This window comes from Symphalangus syndactylus, chromosome 17, assembly GCF_028878055.3.
Source record: "Symphalangus syndactylus isolate Jambi chromosome 17, NHGRI_mSymSyn1-v2.1_pri, whole genome shotgun sequence".
Taxonomy (NCBI): Eukaryota; Metazoa; Chordata; class Mammalia; order Primates; family Hylobatidae; genus Symphalangus; species Symphalangus syndactylus.
In genome coordinates, this window is record NC_072439.2 from 57,553,562 (window position 1) to 57,572,220 (window position 18,659).

General features: G+C 38.4%; 1 protein-coding gene across 4 annotated transcripts in view; it reads right to left on the reverse strand.

Moving 5' to 3' along the window:
* PLCH1 (phospholipase C eta 1) overlaps positions 1–18,659 on the reverse strand; it is a 274,017-nt gene that overhangs the window by 49,833 nt on the left and 205,525 nt on the right. For all 4 annotated transcript variants that reach the window (XM_063620283.1, XM_063620281.1, XM_063620279.1 and 1 more), the window contains 2 exons: positions 9,677–9,797; positions 5,421–5,592 (listed from right to left, as the gene is read on the reverse strand). In XM_063620283.1, coding sequence (XP_063476353.1) covers positions 5,421–5,592; positions 9,677–9,797 — 293 coding nt within the window. The remainder of the gene's footprint in view (positions 1–5,420; positions 5,593–9,676; positions 9,798–18,659) is intronic.

Here is an 18,659-nt window from a genome sequence, read left to right on the forward strand (position 1 = left end):
CTTAAAAATTCCTTGAACTGAACGATAATAGTGACACAACTTTTCAAAATCTCTGGGATACAGCAAAGTGATGCTAAGGGGAAAGTCCATAGCATTAAATGCCTATATCAAAAAGTCTGAAAGAGGACAAACAGACAATCTTAGGTCACACCTCAAGGAACTAGAGAAACAAAAACAAGCCAAACCCAAATTCAGCAGAAGAAAAGAAATAACAAAGATCAGAGCAGAACTAAATGAAATTGAAACAACAACAAAAAATACAAAAGATAAATAAAACAAAAACCTGGTTCTTTGAAAAGATAAACAAAATTGATAGGCCATTTGCAAGATTAACCAACAAAAGAAGACAGAAGATCCAAATAAGCTCAATTAGAAACAAAATGAGAGATATTACAACCAATATCACAGAAATACAAAAGATCATTCAAGGATACTATGAACACCTTTACATGCACAAACTAGAAAACCTAGAGAAGATGGTTAAGTTCCTGGAAATATACAATCCTCCTAGGTTAAACCAGGAAGAAACAGAAACTCTGAACAAACCAACAGCAAGCAGTCCGACTGAAATGGTAATAAAAAAAAATTGCCAACAACAACAAAAATGTCCAGGACCAGATAGATTCACGGCTTAATTCTATCAGACATGCAAAGAAGAACTGGTACCAAATCTATTGAAACTATTCCAAAAGATGAGAAAGAAAGAATCCCCCCTAAATCATGCTATGAAGCCAGTATCACCCTAACACCAAAACCAGAAAAGGACATAACAAAACAAAAGAAAATTACAGACCAATATCCCTAATGAACATAGATGCAAAAATCCTCAACAAAATACTAGCTAACTGAATCCAACAGCATATCAAAAAGATAATCCACCATGATCAAGTGGGTTTCATACCAAGGATGCAGGGATGGTTTCACATGTACAAGTCAATAAATGTGATACACCACATAAACAGAGTCAAAAACAAAAATCACATGATCATCTCAATAGACACAGAAAAAGCATTTAACAAAATCCAGCATCTCTTTATGATTAAAACCCTCAGCAAAATTGGCATAGAAGGGACATACCTTAAGGTAATAAAAGCCATCTATGACAAACCCACAGCCAACATTATACTGAATAGGGAAAAGCTGAAAGCATTCCCCCTGAGAACTAGAACAAGACAAGGATGCCCACTTTCACCACTTCTGTTCAACGTAGTACTGGAAATCCTAGCCAAGGCAATCAGACAAGCGAAAGAAATAAAGGGCTTCCAAATCTGTAAAGAGGAAGTCAAATTGTTGCTGTTTGCTGATGATATGGTTGTATACCTAGAAAACCCTAAAGGCTCATCCAAAAAGCTCCTAGATCTGATAAATGAATTCAGTAAAGTTTCAGGATACAAGATCAATGTACACAAATCAATAGCACTGCTATACACCACCAACAACAACCAAGCTCAACCCCTTTTACAATAGCTGCAAAAAATAAAATAAAAAACTTAGGAATATAACTAACCAAAGAGGTGAAAGATATCTACAAGGAAAACTACAAAACAGTGCTGAAGGAAATCACAGATGACACAAACAAATGGAAACACATTCCATGCTCATGGATGGGTAGAATCAATATTGTGAAAATAACCATACTGCCAAAAGCAATCTACAAATTCTATGTAATCCCTATCAAAATACCATCATCATTCTTCACAGAACTAGAAAAAAAATCCTAAAACTCATATGGAACTAAAAGAGGGCCCACATACCCAAAGCAAGGCTAAGCAAAAAGAACAAATTTGGAGGCATAACATTACCTGACTTCAAACTATAAGACTATAGTCACCAAAACAGCATGGTACTGGTATAAAAACAGGCACACAGACCAATGGAACAGAATAGAGAACCCAGAAAGAAAGCCAAATACTTACAGTGAACTGATCTTTGACAAAGCAAACAAAAACATAAAGTGGGGAAAGGACACTATATTCAACAAATAGTGCTGGAATATTGGCAAACCACATGTAGAAGAATGAAACTGGATCCTCATCTCTCACCTTATACAAAAATCAACTCAAGATAGATCTAAGACTTAAATATAAGACCTGAAACCATATACATTCTAAAAGTTAACATTGGAAAAATCCTTCTAGACATTGGCTGAGGTAAAGACTTCATGACTAAGAACCCAAGAGTGAATGCAACAAAAACAAAGATAAATAGATGGGACTTAATTAAACTAAAAAGTTCCTGCATAGCAAAAGAAATAATCAGCAGAGTAAACAGACAACTCACAGAGTGGGAGAGAATCTTCACAAACTATGTATCTGACAAAGGACAATATCTACAATCTACAAGGAACTCAAACAAATCAGCAAGAAAAAGACAAATAATACCATCAAAAAGTAGGCTAAGGACATGAGTAGACGATTCTCAAAAAAGATATACAAAATGGTCAACAAACATATGAAAAAATGCTCAACATCACTAATAATCAGGGAAATGCAAATCAAAACCACAGTGCAACACCACCTTACTCCTGCAAGAATGGCCATAATCAAAAAATCAAAAAATAATGATGTTGGCATAGATGTGGTGAAAACAGAACACTTTTACACTGCTGGCAGGAATGGAAACTAGTACAACCATTATGGAAAACGGTGTGGAGATTCCTTAAAGAACTAAAAGTAAGTATTTTCCTCTTGGTAGATACCACTCCTGCATATCTACCAAGAGGCAAAGAAGTCATTATATGAGAAAGACACTTGTACACACATGTTCTTAGCAGCACAATACACAATTGCAAAAATATGCAAACAGCCCAAATGCCCATCAATCAACGAGTGGATAAAGAAAATGTGGTATACATATATACACCATGGAATACTACTCAGCCATAAAAAGAATGAAATAATGGCATTTGCAGCAAGCTAGATGGAGCTGGAGACCATTATTCTAAGTGAAGTAACTCAGGAATGGAAAACAAAACATATGTTCTCACTTATAAGTGGGAGCTAAGCTATGAGGGCACAAAGGCACAAGAATGATATAATGGACTTTGGGGATTCGGGGGGAAGAGTGGGAGGGGGTGAGGGATAAAAGACTGCTCATTGGGTACAGTGTACACTGCTGAGATGACAGGTGCACCAAAATCTCAGAAATCACCACTAAAAAACTTATCCATGTAACCAAACACTACCTGTTCCCACAAAACCAATTGAAACAAATATTTTTTAAAAAGTAAGAGACATGTGAGTTTCCTTTCACTTGGACACTTGGAGGCCATTGTAGGGTTATCAACTGGCTTAATTTCAATACTGTTATGTCTCAGGAAACAGGGAGAACTGAGGAGTGGGAGAGAGATGGGGAATCAGGTGGTTCATGGAGCAGTCAGTACACACACAACACTTATCAATTAAGTTTGCCGTCTTATATAGGCAGGGATTATGGCTCCCCAAAACAATTACAATAGTAACATTAAAGATCGCTGATCACAGATCACCATAACAGATACAATAATAATGAAAAAGTTTTAAATAGAGCAAGAATTACCAAAATGTGACACAGAGACACAAAGTAAGCCCATACTTTTGGAAAAACAGTGCCGAAAGACTTGCTTGACATAGAGTTGCCACAAACCTTCAATTTGTCACACACACACACACACACACACAAAATGCAGTGTCTGTGAAATGCAATAAAGTAAAATACAATAAAATGAACTTTGCCTGTATTTTATCAGAAAATTTACACATATATAAATGTGTATGCATGCATGATTGGAATATATGTGTGTAATAGTTGTAATAATAAACAACTTGTCAATCTCCAAAGTGGTAAGTAGCCATAGACATCCTGCCTTTTCAATCAGAGATTGCTCTGATAGTAAAGGAACACAAGAAATCAGTTGCCTTGTTTTTGCTTTAAATGGGGTTGCGCTGGTCTGCAGATCCAGGCAGCTCCTTAATGTCTAAACAACATTGCTGCTAGCAAATGGATCTCAGATGCTCTTGAAATACTTGCAGTCCACATTGCTGCCACTCTTTCCCATGAGTGCCTCAGACTTTCTGCCTCTGATTCATCCTGATACCATAAGCCCTGGGATATTCTGTGTCAAATAACTCAAAGCCCAGTTATGCAAAGGAGACTCAATTAGTCCACATTAAATATCCACTGTGAGTTCCACTGTCCAAAAGAGAAAGATTTCAGTCAAATGAATTTATTCTGCATTTAACATCCTGACTGCTGACTAAAGAACATTTAGGAAGTAGAAACATTTACAAGGTTATAAAGATGACATTTCATTTTCTAACCCACAAATCAATTTTTACTATAAAAGTTTGCTTTAGCAAGACTTGGGCAAATTGGCCTTCATGTTATCTCTTGCATTACGTGGAGCTTTTATTCAAAATACCTTTATGCATATAAATGCCTAGCAACACCTTTTTGATGTATTCAGAATCTATAATTTCATTTAATTGGCAGAAAACAGGTTTTGACCAATTCTAAGAATGAGTATGTTCCATCTTTTCCATGTGCTGCTCTCCCTTAAAGCCCCAGTTGAAGTCCTGCCATGAAATTACATTGCCTCCTTGACTTTCCTGCTCCTCCTATATATTTGTTTTTTCATACACACCTCTTTTAAGTAAAATATAACCCAGTTTGAATTTTAATACCCTATTGCTTTTCTTTACATTTTTAATCACAAAATGATGTGGCCACCCAAGGTGGTTTTAGTACAAACACACAAAATTCACTGGAAATAATAAAACCACAAAGTCAGTGATCTGAAAACTGAAAGAACTGTCTTCCTGGCTATTCTTTGCATGAATAACATTTATTGTAGTAAGCTTCCTCCCTCAGAAAATCTGTTTATGAAATGTCATTCTGTTCACCTACTGCTCTTTCACATATACATGAGTCCTGTGAGGCATTATGTCTGTGCCTATGTTCCTCTTTGAAGTGAGCTCTTCTCACTTGCATAACCAAGACTGATCAACCATGAAGCTTTTTGGGGTTTTTTTTTGTTTTTTTGACAGACAGTTATTGGAGCTTGAAATGGGAGAAAAAATCTGAAAGAACTGCTTTCAGATATGAATACAAGGAGCCTTCTCCTTTCCTGAACCTCACGCTCCTACACACACATTTCTCTCTAGTGTGAACTATTACAGACTAAAATATCAAACATTTGGCTTACAGTATTGATGTTTTCACTTCATAAGTACAAATCTCAGAATATGTGCTCAGTCAACAATAAGCTTCTTCTGAAGACATGACTATAAATACATTGGAATAAGGTGCATACATAGATCTATACAATCCTTCATGCATTGATTCTAATTATTATTCTCCCTTGAAACCCATTTTTATTCTTTAAGGGAGGGGAGGCTTAGCTGATAATGAATGTCTTTTATTGCATTACTTGAAGTAATTACCTTCACTAGAATTTTGCCTTTCAAACTTTGAGGGCTTGGAAGCTGCTTGCACTCCCCTGTATCAACAGATGTCAGGTCCAGTTTGTCTCGGAATATTCCTTTCAGGTACTGAGCAATCTTCCTTTGCTGCTGGATACTGCAGTGATTCTCGATAGACAATATAACAGGAAACCTGAGAAAAGAGCAACACAGTCCAGAGGCATCAGGTGCAGGCAACTCACAGGGATTTTTGAAAATGATTCAGTATTCACTGTGTTGTTACAATCCTAGTGACAGTATTTGCGATACTGATGATGATTAAAATGCTTCTAAAATGAGAAAGATTAGAAATGCATTTAAAAAATTCCTCTGAACAAATATACTTTGCTCAGCATAATGGATGAACAAAATACCAATCCACATGGGATGGCTTTTCTAACATTTTGCATCAGGAAACAATGGTAGATATATTATGTTTCTTTTAAAAGAAGAGAAAATTTTAAAAGAGATGAGAAGTCTAAAGAAAGTAAACTCATATAATGTAACTTTGTCTTATTTATTCAAAAGTCTAAAAGCATCTAAGAGACCACTGAGTATCATTAAATGAAGTTATTGACTCTAAAATATATAATTAACCCCCACCTTGAAAATTATGATTGAGGATAAAATAACATAAGGGAATTCTGTGTTTTATAGCATCCTACGTCACTCATTTCAAAATCACTTTTACAGAATTATATACTAGTCTTTGTCAAAAAATAAAAATAAAAACCAGCCAAGCATTCGTTCTACACCAGCACTCAGGTTTCTGCACAGAAAACATGAGATCCATGTAAATAATTACCTAAAGGAGTTGGTGGCTAAGGGAGAACGGAGATCAGGGCTGATTACATGATTTTACTCCTCTCTTAACCTTATTTTTTCCTCAGAATAAGAAATTATTTCAAATTCAGGTTCATTGACTTTTTTCTAGTTTTCTGTTATATATCTTCAGACATAATAGGCAATATATTTAAATCACCTAATATATCAACATATACCAATATTTAAATCACCTAATATATCAATGTGCAGAAAAACTTTTTCCAGGCTCTCATGACAAGCACAAGTTCCACAATATGGGCTATGACCTCCAGACCTACATTCTCTCCTCATTAGTAAAACCTGATGCTGTGGGTCATCTCACAGATGAGCCTTTGTGGCTGAGGTAGGTTTCCTTACTTGACTACAATCTGCTTGCTATTCATTTCTTCACATAGGTTTTACCCTAAAGTGCTATAAGAGGGAAAAAGCAACAGCAACAACAAACTGACAACCCTGAGTTGTCCTGCAGTCACATCAGGGAGTTTTAACAAGGAATTTTCACATTGTCAATTCATTTACAAAAAATCTATTAGTGGCAGGGAGCGGTGGCTCATGCCTGTAATCCCAGCACTTTGGGAGGCCAAAGCAGGCAGATCACTTGAGGCCAGGAGTTTGAGACCAGCCTGGGCAATATAGTGAAACCCTGTCTCTACTAAAAATACAAAAATTAGCCAGGCATGGTGGCACGTGCTGGTAATCCCAGATACTCAGGAGGCTGAGGCAAGAGAATCACTTGAACCCGGGAGGCGGAGGTTGCAGTGAGCTGAGATCATGCCACTGCACTCCAGCATGGGCAACAGAGCAAGTCTGCCTCAAAAAAAAAAAAAAAAAAAAGCCTAATTAGTGTTTGATGATGTTTAGTGTAAAGCTGTGCTTCTCAACAGGGAATGAGGCGATTATTCCCCCCAATACAGCAGACACTTGTCAATATCTGAAGACATTTTTGGTGGTCACACTTCAGGGGTGCTACTGGCACATAGTGAGTAGAAGCTGAGGATGCTGCTTTCCACCCTGCATTGCACAGGACAGCTCTCTACCAAAAAAAAAAAATTATCAGTACACAATGTCAATAGTGCCAAGGTTGAGAAACCCTGATATAAAGATGCAACCAAAGTTCAGAAAGGAGAGGAAAAGTCTGAACTTCTAAAATGTACTAAACAAGCTTATTAATTGTTTTAATTTGAAGTGCTTTTCTTCTAAGGGTTCCCAAACATGAAGTAAATTGACAAATCACCAGAGGATCTTCCAAGATACATAGGTGGCAGGTCTTCTCAACACCCTATGTCATACATTGGGAAATAAAGGCAAATTACTTCACCCACTTGGCTAAGACCTGTAAAAATCAGGGTTGTGAAGATCCATTAGAAAACGCAGTACTTAACATTCTTCCATATGGAAGGCATCATAAACTAAATCTGCTATGCAGCAAGCGTGTCTTATTAGAAAAGCATTTTTAACCTCATGTTTAATTGATGAGAAGACCAAATATTGGAAATTTTAAAGGCTACTAACTTCTAAGAAATTAATTTTACACAATTGTAATTTTAATTTGTTTCCTTTAATTCAAAAATGCTTTCTTGAATAGCTGGTATACTGAAGGTACCTGCTAGGCAACAAAAACGAATACAAAATAATAAGACACTGCTCATATTTTCAGTGAGTTCACAGTCTCACAGATGTAAAAGAAGGCAAGTAACCAACCAATTGCAAGAGGGTGCTATGTGATATGACAGAAATATGCGCAGTGTGCTAAATACAGAGAAAATATGGAGAAAAAGAAGATTTAAATCAGCTGGTGGTATTAGTAAGTTGTCAGAGGGACAATACTTAAATGCCCTTGTAGAATAAGCAAGAATTAATCAGATAGACTAGTGGGGAAGGGTGTTCCAGGCAGAGAGAACAGCATATGTAAGAGTGGGGAGTTGGCAAAGAGCCAGGCTCAATGGCAAAGCTGAAAGACAGTCATTGAAGGCAGAATCCTAAATCTCTGTGGTATAATGGTGGAAGATGATAGTGGAAGACAAGGAAGATGCCAGACCTTAAGGGACAAGAAGACATGCCTGTGTGTTGGGAGAGCTTCTGACAGGCTTTAAGACAAGAATTGAATCACCATGCTCATATTTCAGAAAGAAAACTATAGCACCAGTGTGGAGGATGAACCAAAGGGGAAATAAAAATGAACAGGAGGCAATGGAGTCAAAAGATAACTTGGGAAGTAGAATTGCCAAGAATTGGTTGAGTCTAGAATCACTCCCAGTTTCTGGCTGAAGCCAGTGCTGCCCCTAACCATTAATAAGAGGAAATGGAGCAAGAAGCAAGGGGAGGTTTGGCAGAATGAGATGCTGAGTTCCCCTTGGGGAGTAAGCTCCTTAATGGCAGGAGTCTTATCTTCTGCTCACTGTTGTGACTCCCCACACCTATGGGATACTCAGATGAATATTCACTGAGGATTTTTCCTTTTCTTTTTCTGAGATGGAGTCTCACTCTGTCACCCAGGCTGGAGTGCAGTGGTGCAATCTCAGCTCACTGCAAACTCCGCCTTCTGGGTTCAAGCAAATCTCATGCCTCAGCCTCCCTAGTAGCTGGGATTATAGATGTGTACCACCACATCCACCTAATATTTGTATTTTTTTAGTAGAGACAGGGCTTTGCCATGTTGGCCAGGCTGGTCTCAAATTCCTGGCCTCACATGATCCACCCTCCTCAGCCTCCCAAAGTGCTATAGGAGCCACCGCGCCTGGCCTCACTGAGTATTTTTCGACATGGGTCTAGAACTTGGGGGAAAAGTTCTGGACATAGAATTTGATAAATATCCACAAAGTAGACCTAGGGCAACACCTTAGAAAACAGCTAACCATTAAAGGAGTGAGGAAATAGATTAATAGAAAACCACAGGACCAAAAAAAGAGATTGAGAAGCAATGAGAGCAATGGAGGGGAGAATGATATAATGGAAGCCAAAAAAGGCAAGCAGTGGGGAGGAAATATTCAACACTGTCAAATGACAAGGAGAGGGTCAAGTAACATAAGGACTCCAGACACCTCAGTGTATAGATAAGACATCCATCATGATCAAAACCCACTAATTATGTACATAGTAACCTATGTTTCCAGATTTTATGGACACTCTAAACCCTGGATTTGGAAATTTAGAGGTCACTGTTTGCAAGAACATCTTTAAGGAGGCATATTGAGAAAGAATGGGATAAGAAATCAATGCAGCATGAGAAAGTGCAAACGTGAAGGCCACATTATTTGTTCACGATGTTTTGCTGTGAAGGAAGGAGAAAACTAGGCTAGCAAAGAGGGCGGTGTAGAGTCCAAGGAAGAGGATGTGGTTTTGTAGCTACGTTACATCAGGCAATGCTCCATGAGGGAGGCTACCGCTTAGCTCGCAGGTGCTGCTGTACTTACTCATTCTTCACAAAGGCGTGCTTGTTGATAGTCTCCACAACATCTCTGAAGAGAATTTTTGAAGTGAGAGTGTAACCATGATGTACTACTGGCTCTCCATCCGGGCCATCCCAACAGTCAACTGCCAAAAACAGAACTTTATATCAACAACCCAAAGTCTCTGGTGCTTATTAATATTTCTGGAAATACCAGACACATATTATTTTAAGTCCATTATCTGAAATTATACCCATTTCAATCCTGACAAAGACGTGACACAGACACAGAAATTGATGTTCTGGCATATTTATCAGAACAAAGAATTAAAGAATTGCTTTTCCTCAAGACACAATGATTTGGTTTTGAGTGTGGTTAAAAAAGATGTCATATTCTTAAACAGCTCAGAATTCACCAAAAACTCATTAGAAGTTATCTAAATCCAGTCAAGTGTGCCCAAGCATAGGGAGATTTCTTGAAAGGTCATTTATCCAATTTCACTTCTTCTTCTTCTTCAGGTTATGAAGGTCTTTTAGAAAGTCACAGTCCTTCTCAAATCAATAATATAGTTTTCACTATTGTTCACTTAAGCTCACAATGTTTTCATTAGACTGATTTCCATGTCATTAATACTACAGTAATTATAAAATAACATCAACTTCCTAAGTCCAAATCCTCGAGCCCTGCCAAGATTTATGTGAATTTGGGCAAACAACTTAATCATCTGAAGACTTGCTTACCCCATCTAGAAAAGGAGAGTAATAGCACTTATATCATAAATTTGACTGACAGTTAAATATATGTAAAGTAGCTTGTAACACTGCATGGCTTATAGTAACTATGATTGTTATTGATACTATTAATATTGCTCTCTACCCACACAATCTCATCAGCTCTCAGCTGGAGAAAGACAGTAGGTTTTTCACCATCCCCCTCTGACTAAGAATTTGCTTTCTCTTGTTTTTCTATTTTGCCCCCAGGCTAATCCCTCAAAACACTACTTTCACCGCACTGCTCCTTTGCTCAAAAGCCTACTTGGTGCATAGCACAGCATCCAACACAGAGAAGTAAGTAGTCTGTAAATATATGCTAAATGGATTAATAAATATCTTACATCATACAGTAGCTCGTGCGTGCTTACCTCCAACACCCCTGTCTCTTGGGCTAGAGACTGGCTAATCATTCACTAACCCTGTTTCTTCTTTTACCGAGGGAACACAGCTGTACTCTATTTCCTAGCCTTCCTTTGCAGGAGGATGTGGCCAGTGAAATGTGAGCAGAAAGTATGTGCACCACTTCCAGGTATGGTTGACAGAAACCTGCTGCCTTACATAATCATTCATCTTCTTTCCTCTTCTGCTGTGACTTTAGAAGTGGTGAAGATGGTACAGCCACAAGATGGAAAAAGACAAAACTGCTTGAGAGATTCGCCCAGTAGGAACACCTATTTTGAACTTCACATAATCAAGAAATAAACTTCAGTTGTTTTAAGGCACAGACAACTTGAAGTTTCATTGTTAAAAGGATAATGTTGCCTTAATTACCATGCTAGCTCCTGTCTGACAATTCAATCTTACTTTCTCCTACATCCAAGCTCACAGGCTTGCTCTTCTGGTTAGGCAAATTTTCTCACATACATTCGCACCTCCATGCGTCTTTGCTTCTTTCTTTAAAGTCAACTGACGTATCCCCTTCTCATTTTGCTTATCTAAATCCTAATCAAGGCAAAACTAGGATCCCCCACAGAACCTCGCTAGCCCACAGGATCTCTCTTTTCCTTATGGCAAGAGGTCATCATCTCAAACACCACCAAGAGCCTAGCAGTTAACATAAATAAGTACAGCAGCTCAATGGGAAATGTGTGCCTGAATGAGATAACTACTTACTGTCACTCATTACTAAGTAGGAATGAGAACCTTGGTTGCCAGATCTTCTGAGGAAAGTAAAATGTCTAGGTTTTATTGCTGTGAATTTTCCCAATTTTTAAATACTAGAAATTAATCCATTTTTAAAACTACAACATGGGTCAAACATAAACATTTCTGCAAGCTGAATTTGCATAATGGAATGCTGATTGAAAGTCTGCCTTTAGAGTTTGAGACCAGCCTGGCCAACATGGTGAAACCCCTTCTCTACTAAAAATACAAAAAATTAGCTGTGTGTGGTGGCGGGTGCCTGTAATCCCAGCTACTCAGGAGGCTGAGGCAGGAGAATCGCTTGAACCCGGGAGGTGGAGGTTGCAGTGAGTCAAGCTCGTGACATTGCATTCCAGCCTGGGCAACAAGAGTGAAACTCCGTCTCAAAAAAAAAGAAACTCTGCCTTTAATTAGGACCATACAGTTCCGAACCACGTATGTTCTCTATTTTAGTAGCACCTTCTCCTATATGTGTGCTTTGTGTATTACCCCAGGAGACATCTCTGTTTTTCTTCTAAAACATTCAAAATGTTCACCATAATTATAATGTGATTGTAATGGTTAATTTTTCATGTCAATGAGGCTTGGCTATGATGCTCAGTTATTTGGTCAAACACCAGTCTATGTGTTCTGTGAAGATATTTTAAAAATAGGATTAACATTTAAATCAGTAGGCTTTGGGTAAAGCCGATTATGCTCCACAATGTGAGTGGGCCTTGCCCAGTCAGCTGAGAGCCTTAAGAGCAAAGACTGAGGTTTCCCTTCAAGGATAAATCCTCAACACTGCAACACAGAAACTGCCTGAATTCCAGCCTGCTGGTCGGCTCTACAGATTTCAGATTTGCCAACACCCACAAGCATGAGAGTCAATTCCTTAAAAATCAGCCAACGAATCTCAATCTCTTGCTTTCTCTACATATCTTATTGGTTCTGTTTCTCTGCAGAACCCCGACTAATACAGCTATCTATATTAATCCACTAAACATTGGCTGTTCAAATATCCCTATGGGAAAAAACAGAAAAAATAAAAAACATTCACGGTTGATACAACAGGAATGCTAAAAACAATGTTTAAGGATAAGATGCTGTTAAGAAAACCAAACGTTCTGAGATACTATCAGTGTCTACTATTCCTTGGGGCCTGCAAATGAGGTCAAATGTATCAACAACATCTTCTCACAAGAGAAGCGTCATCCATATTTTTCCATGTACTTGACAGTCTTTAGTTTGTCTCTGGAAATAATTATGGAAAAAAATTAACAGGTGTTTCAAATAAGATATAATTTTAACAATTTTTACCCTGTTTTGTGGTCCCTTCTTGGAGAAGAAAGGGCATAACAGGATTCTTCATAAAGGAACTAATAGCTTTTCCAAAAGAATGCACAGGTGACAAAGCAATACCTTGCCCGACTTGCTTACCGTGTCTACATCAAAAATTAAAACTACACGAGTCATGAAAGAAGGCACTCTTTGGCTAGTATTTACAACATAGGCAGAATATTCATAACTGAGGATAAGAGGTTCTCCTAATGTTCACTTTTTATATCTAATTCCATCACTTGTCTGTGAGTTGAAGATAACAACATTCCCCAATGGTACTGGCATCTTAATATGTGGCATCCGTGGCCAGGTGCAAATGGCAGTGAAGTTTCCTGTAAGTGCTAATGCTGTAAATGGGAATGTTGGCAACGTAGAAATTGTCTATCCAATTCCCCTACTCATAAAAGAGCCGGGGCCCATTTTTCAATCAGGTTACACACTATGGAACCCCAAAGCAAAGCAACTCCGACAAAGATTTGGCCATTCTAAAGGCCAAATAGCTAACACGACAGCTTTTCATAATGGAGCTTAAAGACGTTCCACCCTGATAGCACTCCCAGAGATAACTGGAGAAGTCATAAACCGATTACAACAGCGATGCAACATCAGTCCCATGTGAGAATGAAAATCCCCTGGACAGAACATCCATATTTATTAAGCAACTCAGGCTGAAAATCAAGCGAATAAAAGGCCATGTAAAAATGTTATCAATTTGATTTGCTGACAAGCCCACCTCACCAAAAAGACTTACTGCTCTTCCTCAAGACACTATGTACATATCCTGACTGAGGACATTATTGCAGCTGAACTAATGGAGATGGAAAACATAACATTACCAAAATGGAAGCTTGAAAGTAGAGAGAGCCCACATGTTACAATAGTGTGAAAACACTGTATAGAATCATTCTTCTCCATCTCTCAAGTGCTACACTTGGCAAAAGCTGCTTCAGAAAACAGCTGTGGGACCTGAAATTTTCAATCCATGACTGGCTACATTCTATAAATTGAGTTCTTTAAATTCTAACTGTAGCTGTTTAAGAATAAAAATACCTTCATCTGGCCACATGGCAGATAAAATGCCACTAGGTATACACGAGTACCCCATTATCCTCGGGAGATAAATTCTAAGGCTCCCAGTAGATGCCTGAAACTGCAAAGTACTGAACCTTATACAAACACTCTTGTTTTTTTCCTATATATACATACTTATAATAAAGTTTAGTTTATAGATTAGGTCAGTAAGATATTAAAAATAACTAATAGTAAAACAGAACAATTATACCGCAATAAAAGTTATGTGAATATGGTTTCTCTCTCAAGATATCTTACTTTACTGTATCACCTTTCCTCTTGTGGTGAAGAAGGGACAGAGTAAGACGATGTGAGATTTCATCACACTACTTAGAATGGTACACAACTTAAAACTTATATGTTGTTTCTCTCTGGAATTTCTATTTAATATTTTCGGGGTGTGGCTGACCATGGCTAACTGAAATCATGGAAAGTGAAACCACAGATAAGAGGAGACTACTATATATACATTGGTGTCTCTGTGCCCAAGTTTCAAATGTGGACTAAGGTCTTCAAATGACAGAACTGACAGAAATTGTTAGGAGGACCACAGATATCATGTCACCAAATGCTAAGCCTTCAGGAACATCTAAATATTTGGGCAGTAGGCCTAATCACAAATGAAGCAAATTCCTCCTTTTAATGCCAACCTCCCCTCTATGTTGTGCTCCTCACTTTCTCTGGTCATCGTTATGTGACCTGACAGCCTCATTCAATTCCTTAGGGCTGGTCATGTCATTCAATGCTTGCTCCTCCAAAAACACACAGACTTTCTGGAGAACGGTGCAATTCGAGAGTCAGACCAACCTGAGTTCAAATCCCAGCTTCCAAGCTTCCTAACCTCGAGAACTTAGGCCATTTATTTAACTCTGAGTTGAATCACTTAAGAAGAGATTATTCCCTCTTTCTTGGTGGTGTTGTAAGAATTAAATGAGAATGCATGGAAAACACTTAGCCAGGACCTGGTCCACTAAAGGCGCTAAAATCATAGTAGGTCCTCTTTTCCTTCCTACAATACATTCAAATCCAAGGTGACAACCACTATTTCCAGTAAGAAATAGGTCAAACACACAAAAACAAAACGAACAAACAAATACAAAGAAATAGGTCAAATGCAAAGCTGACCAAGTCTCTGAGATAAATATATTCTCCTCAAGAAAAACATTCCAGAAATAGTAGTTCAACTTCTATTGTCCAGTTATAGATTATTCTAATAATAAGAACTTTAAGCCAAATACTAGGGAAAGAATTTACTGATGCAAGCTGGTGAGGAAGATATTTGGGAGCATATAAAAAATTGCATATCCTTTAAAATTATAGCACAGCTGTGCATAGCCTTGTTTGTACAAGTATCTCGAGAAGGTAACCTTTTGGACATACAGAGCCAAGTAGCTTCTTTGTATTACAGCAGCAATTGGAAAACAGGAATTAAGAAGGTACAAGAGAAGGCTCTTGTTCAATTTCATCTACTGCACACAATTTCCAAAAGCTCCCATTTTAGAATTAAAAGACTACTGGAAAAGCAACAACTAAAAATCATGTGTACTTTATCATGAATTATCTTAATCAGATAACTTTCCTTCTTAATACCCCAAACAAAGCTGGAGGTTTAAAAGTTTTGAGTCGGTATAAGGAATTAATGACAGAAACATGGTTAGGCTTGGGTAGGATACTGATTTTGGACAGGTAAACCAAAAAGAGAAGCCTAGGTATCTGAAGGAACTGAAAAGCAAAAGAAATAGAGCAGAAGAGACAGAATTAACAAAGTTGTAAAATTGTCTAGAGTTGACTATCACTTCAAGGAGTCACTAAAAGTCATTTTCCGTACTTCAACCTCCAAGAAAGTGTCACTATTTACAGTGATAGGCAACCATCAGTGTGAATCCAGTGAGGCTGTGTGCTCAGGGCATCTCTATGCATGCCAGACATGAAAACTTGTTGAGTGCTGAGCAAAGGGCTGAATAATGGCTGAGAGCAGAATGTCACCTTGAGACCTCTTATTGCTTGAAAGGATTTTCTTCCTCTTAATATTTTATAGTATCTTCATTATTCAGTTGTTTAAGCTACTCAATTGTTAATCACTATTGCTGGTATGTACTCTGCAACTATTGCAAAAATACTATTGAATGACTAAATTTACAGAGCATTCAATTTGTAGTCATCCTAATGTTTCTGTATGCAGGTAGTTTTTAATACCTGCCCATTTTTTAAGCATGTTGATTTACCTTAATAACATTACTGTCACTTTTGTAGCAGAAAATTCAAGCTAGAAACTATCTGACAAAGAAAGGCCCTTCCAGTTAAGCAGTCTTATCTCATTGTCCTACTGCTTTATTCATTGCCCTACACTTTCCACCATGCCTAGGAAAACCAGTCATCCCACTGCTGACTCCCAGCACATTCCCCACCAAAACCAAAAGACAATTCACTGTGCCTCATGGCATCTCCATTCAATCATAAACCAACTCCCTTTTATCTTCAGACTCCCTTTGGAATTCTCCTCAACCTCCTTACCCTGGCTAAGCACCAGCTTACCTTCGAGGGCACTCCTTCCTTTCTCCAAGGATGCTCTTTTGTATAAATCACAGAAGATTTAGATATAAACCAGAAGGCATTATCTATGCCTTTACTGCTACTTTTAAATGATTGTTCGTCTACACTCATTAAAAAATCTCTCCTCTTTTGAAGCTTATTCAATCCAGCTATACCTTTCTGGCATCTTCCAATCACCTTTTCTATAGCATTCTTTTTTTTTTTTTTTTTTTTGGAGTCTCATTCTGTTGCCCAGGCTGGAGTGCAAAGGCGTGATCTCGGCTCACTGCAACCTCCGCCTCCTGGGTTCAAGTGATTCTCCTGCCTCAGCCTCCTGAGCAGCTGGGACTACAGGTGCATGCCACCACGCCCGGATAATTCTTGTAGTTTTAGTAGAGATGGGGTTTCACCATGTTGGCCAGGCTGGCCTCAAACTCCTGACCTCAAGCCTCGGCCTGCCTCAGCCTCCCAAAGTGCTGGGATTATAGGCATGAGCCACTGCGCCTGGCCGCATTGTTTTTATACTTAAGTGTCTGGTTTATAGTTTTTAATCTATAACCTGCTCCTGTCTGCATACTTTGTAAATTAAAACACCATGTAGCCATCTACTTAATCCCTTAGCACTGACCTCCTCAAGGCCAATAGTCCCTTGCTTCACTCTGTTTCCATGATGCTCACCCATGACACAATCTGGAAATTGTCACCTGTGACTAAATCCCATTGCAATGACAGCTCTCTGCTCTCATTTTTTTAAAGTGTGATGACAACTTTCCACATTTTTCTATTTATTTGAGTCTTCTAGTCTCTTAATCTTATTTTATGGCCACCTATCCACTTCACTTCCTTTCCTAGAACCATGGAGCCCCTGTCAGTTACTTATAAGAGCTCTCACCAATACCTCAAAGATATTTAATATGATCTAGAAATCCTGAGACTTGGATCAATTCCATAATCTGTCTTCACTCTTTCTCTAAGCAGATGAGTACTGTTGGGGATGGGATCAAAGGAAGTCTAAGCATCCAGATTTTGAACCAGTAAAGACTGTTTTTGAAATCAGCTTAGCCTTCCCTGACTTACCTTGTCAATTCCTTTCCCATTCTCTGATGACTTCTTTAACAATTTGCTGATTTTAAGCCCTGTGGCCAATCTCCACTCACTTTATACTGAGTGGATGATGTTCTCTCCTACTTCTCTGAGAAAACAGGCATGCGCCCTTTCAAAATCTCTTGTCCCCTTTATCCCACCTGAAAACAAACCTATATTATTTCCCCCACTTCCAAGTCTCAAAACTGCCCCCCAGCCTATATCATCAAACATTTGGATGCAGAAAAATGCCCAGTCACCAATCCACAGCAGGTAACCAACTGCCCACTAACATATCACCAACCTACATAGCAAAGGCCACCAACAATTCCCCGCTGTCAAATGCAACTAAATTGGATACTTAGTTTTATTTTACTTTTTGTTCCCTGTGGCATTTCTGGCTATTCCTTTCTAACCCTTTCATCCTTTAGATCCAAGTACTCCTGGTCTCTGCACTGGCCTTGCTGGCTCCCCTCACGCTCCCTACTCCTAATGGTTGTATCGCTGAAGTCCTCAGGCCTCTTTCTCTTTTCCCCTTCTCTCTGTAAGTGATCTTGTACACTTCCATGATTTTAACTACCACATACCAAGTTCAGCATTTTGGAATCCTTATCTTGCCCAGACTCTTCATTAAGTTCAGACATTGTTATCCAAATGACTGATAAAGATGTCCACGTACATGTTACAAAATCAGTCTAAATTCAGCAGATGGAAAACTAGACTCATTTAGGCTCTTCTTCTCAGATTCCCTACAGTATGAGGTGGCACCATCCACCTTCTAGCTCTCCCCTTCGTTCCTTTCATTCTTTTCTCTCACCAGTTTCCACTAAGTTTACCTCTTCAATACTGCATCCTTAACATCATCTCTTTCTCACTTAGTCCAAGATTTTGGAATCCTCCCTTGGATTCACTGTGATAGCCTTCCCACCAATTTCCTGCCTCCAGTTTCACCTCCCTTCCCCTCCACAAACACACATCAAAAAAAAAAAAAAACTTTTAAAATTATCCTTTCACACTGTTGCCCAAATAATCTTTCTAAACTGCAAATCTGATCATATCACTATAGATGTTAAAACCTTTCACTG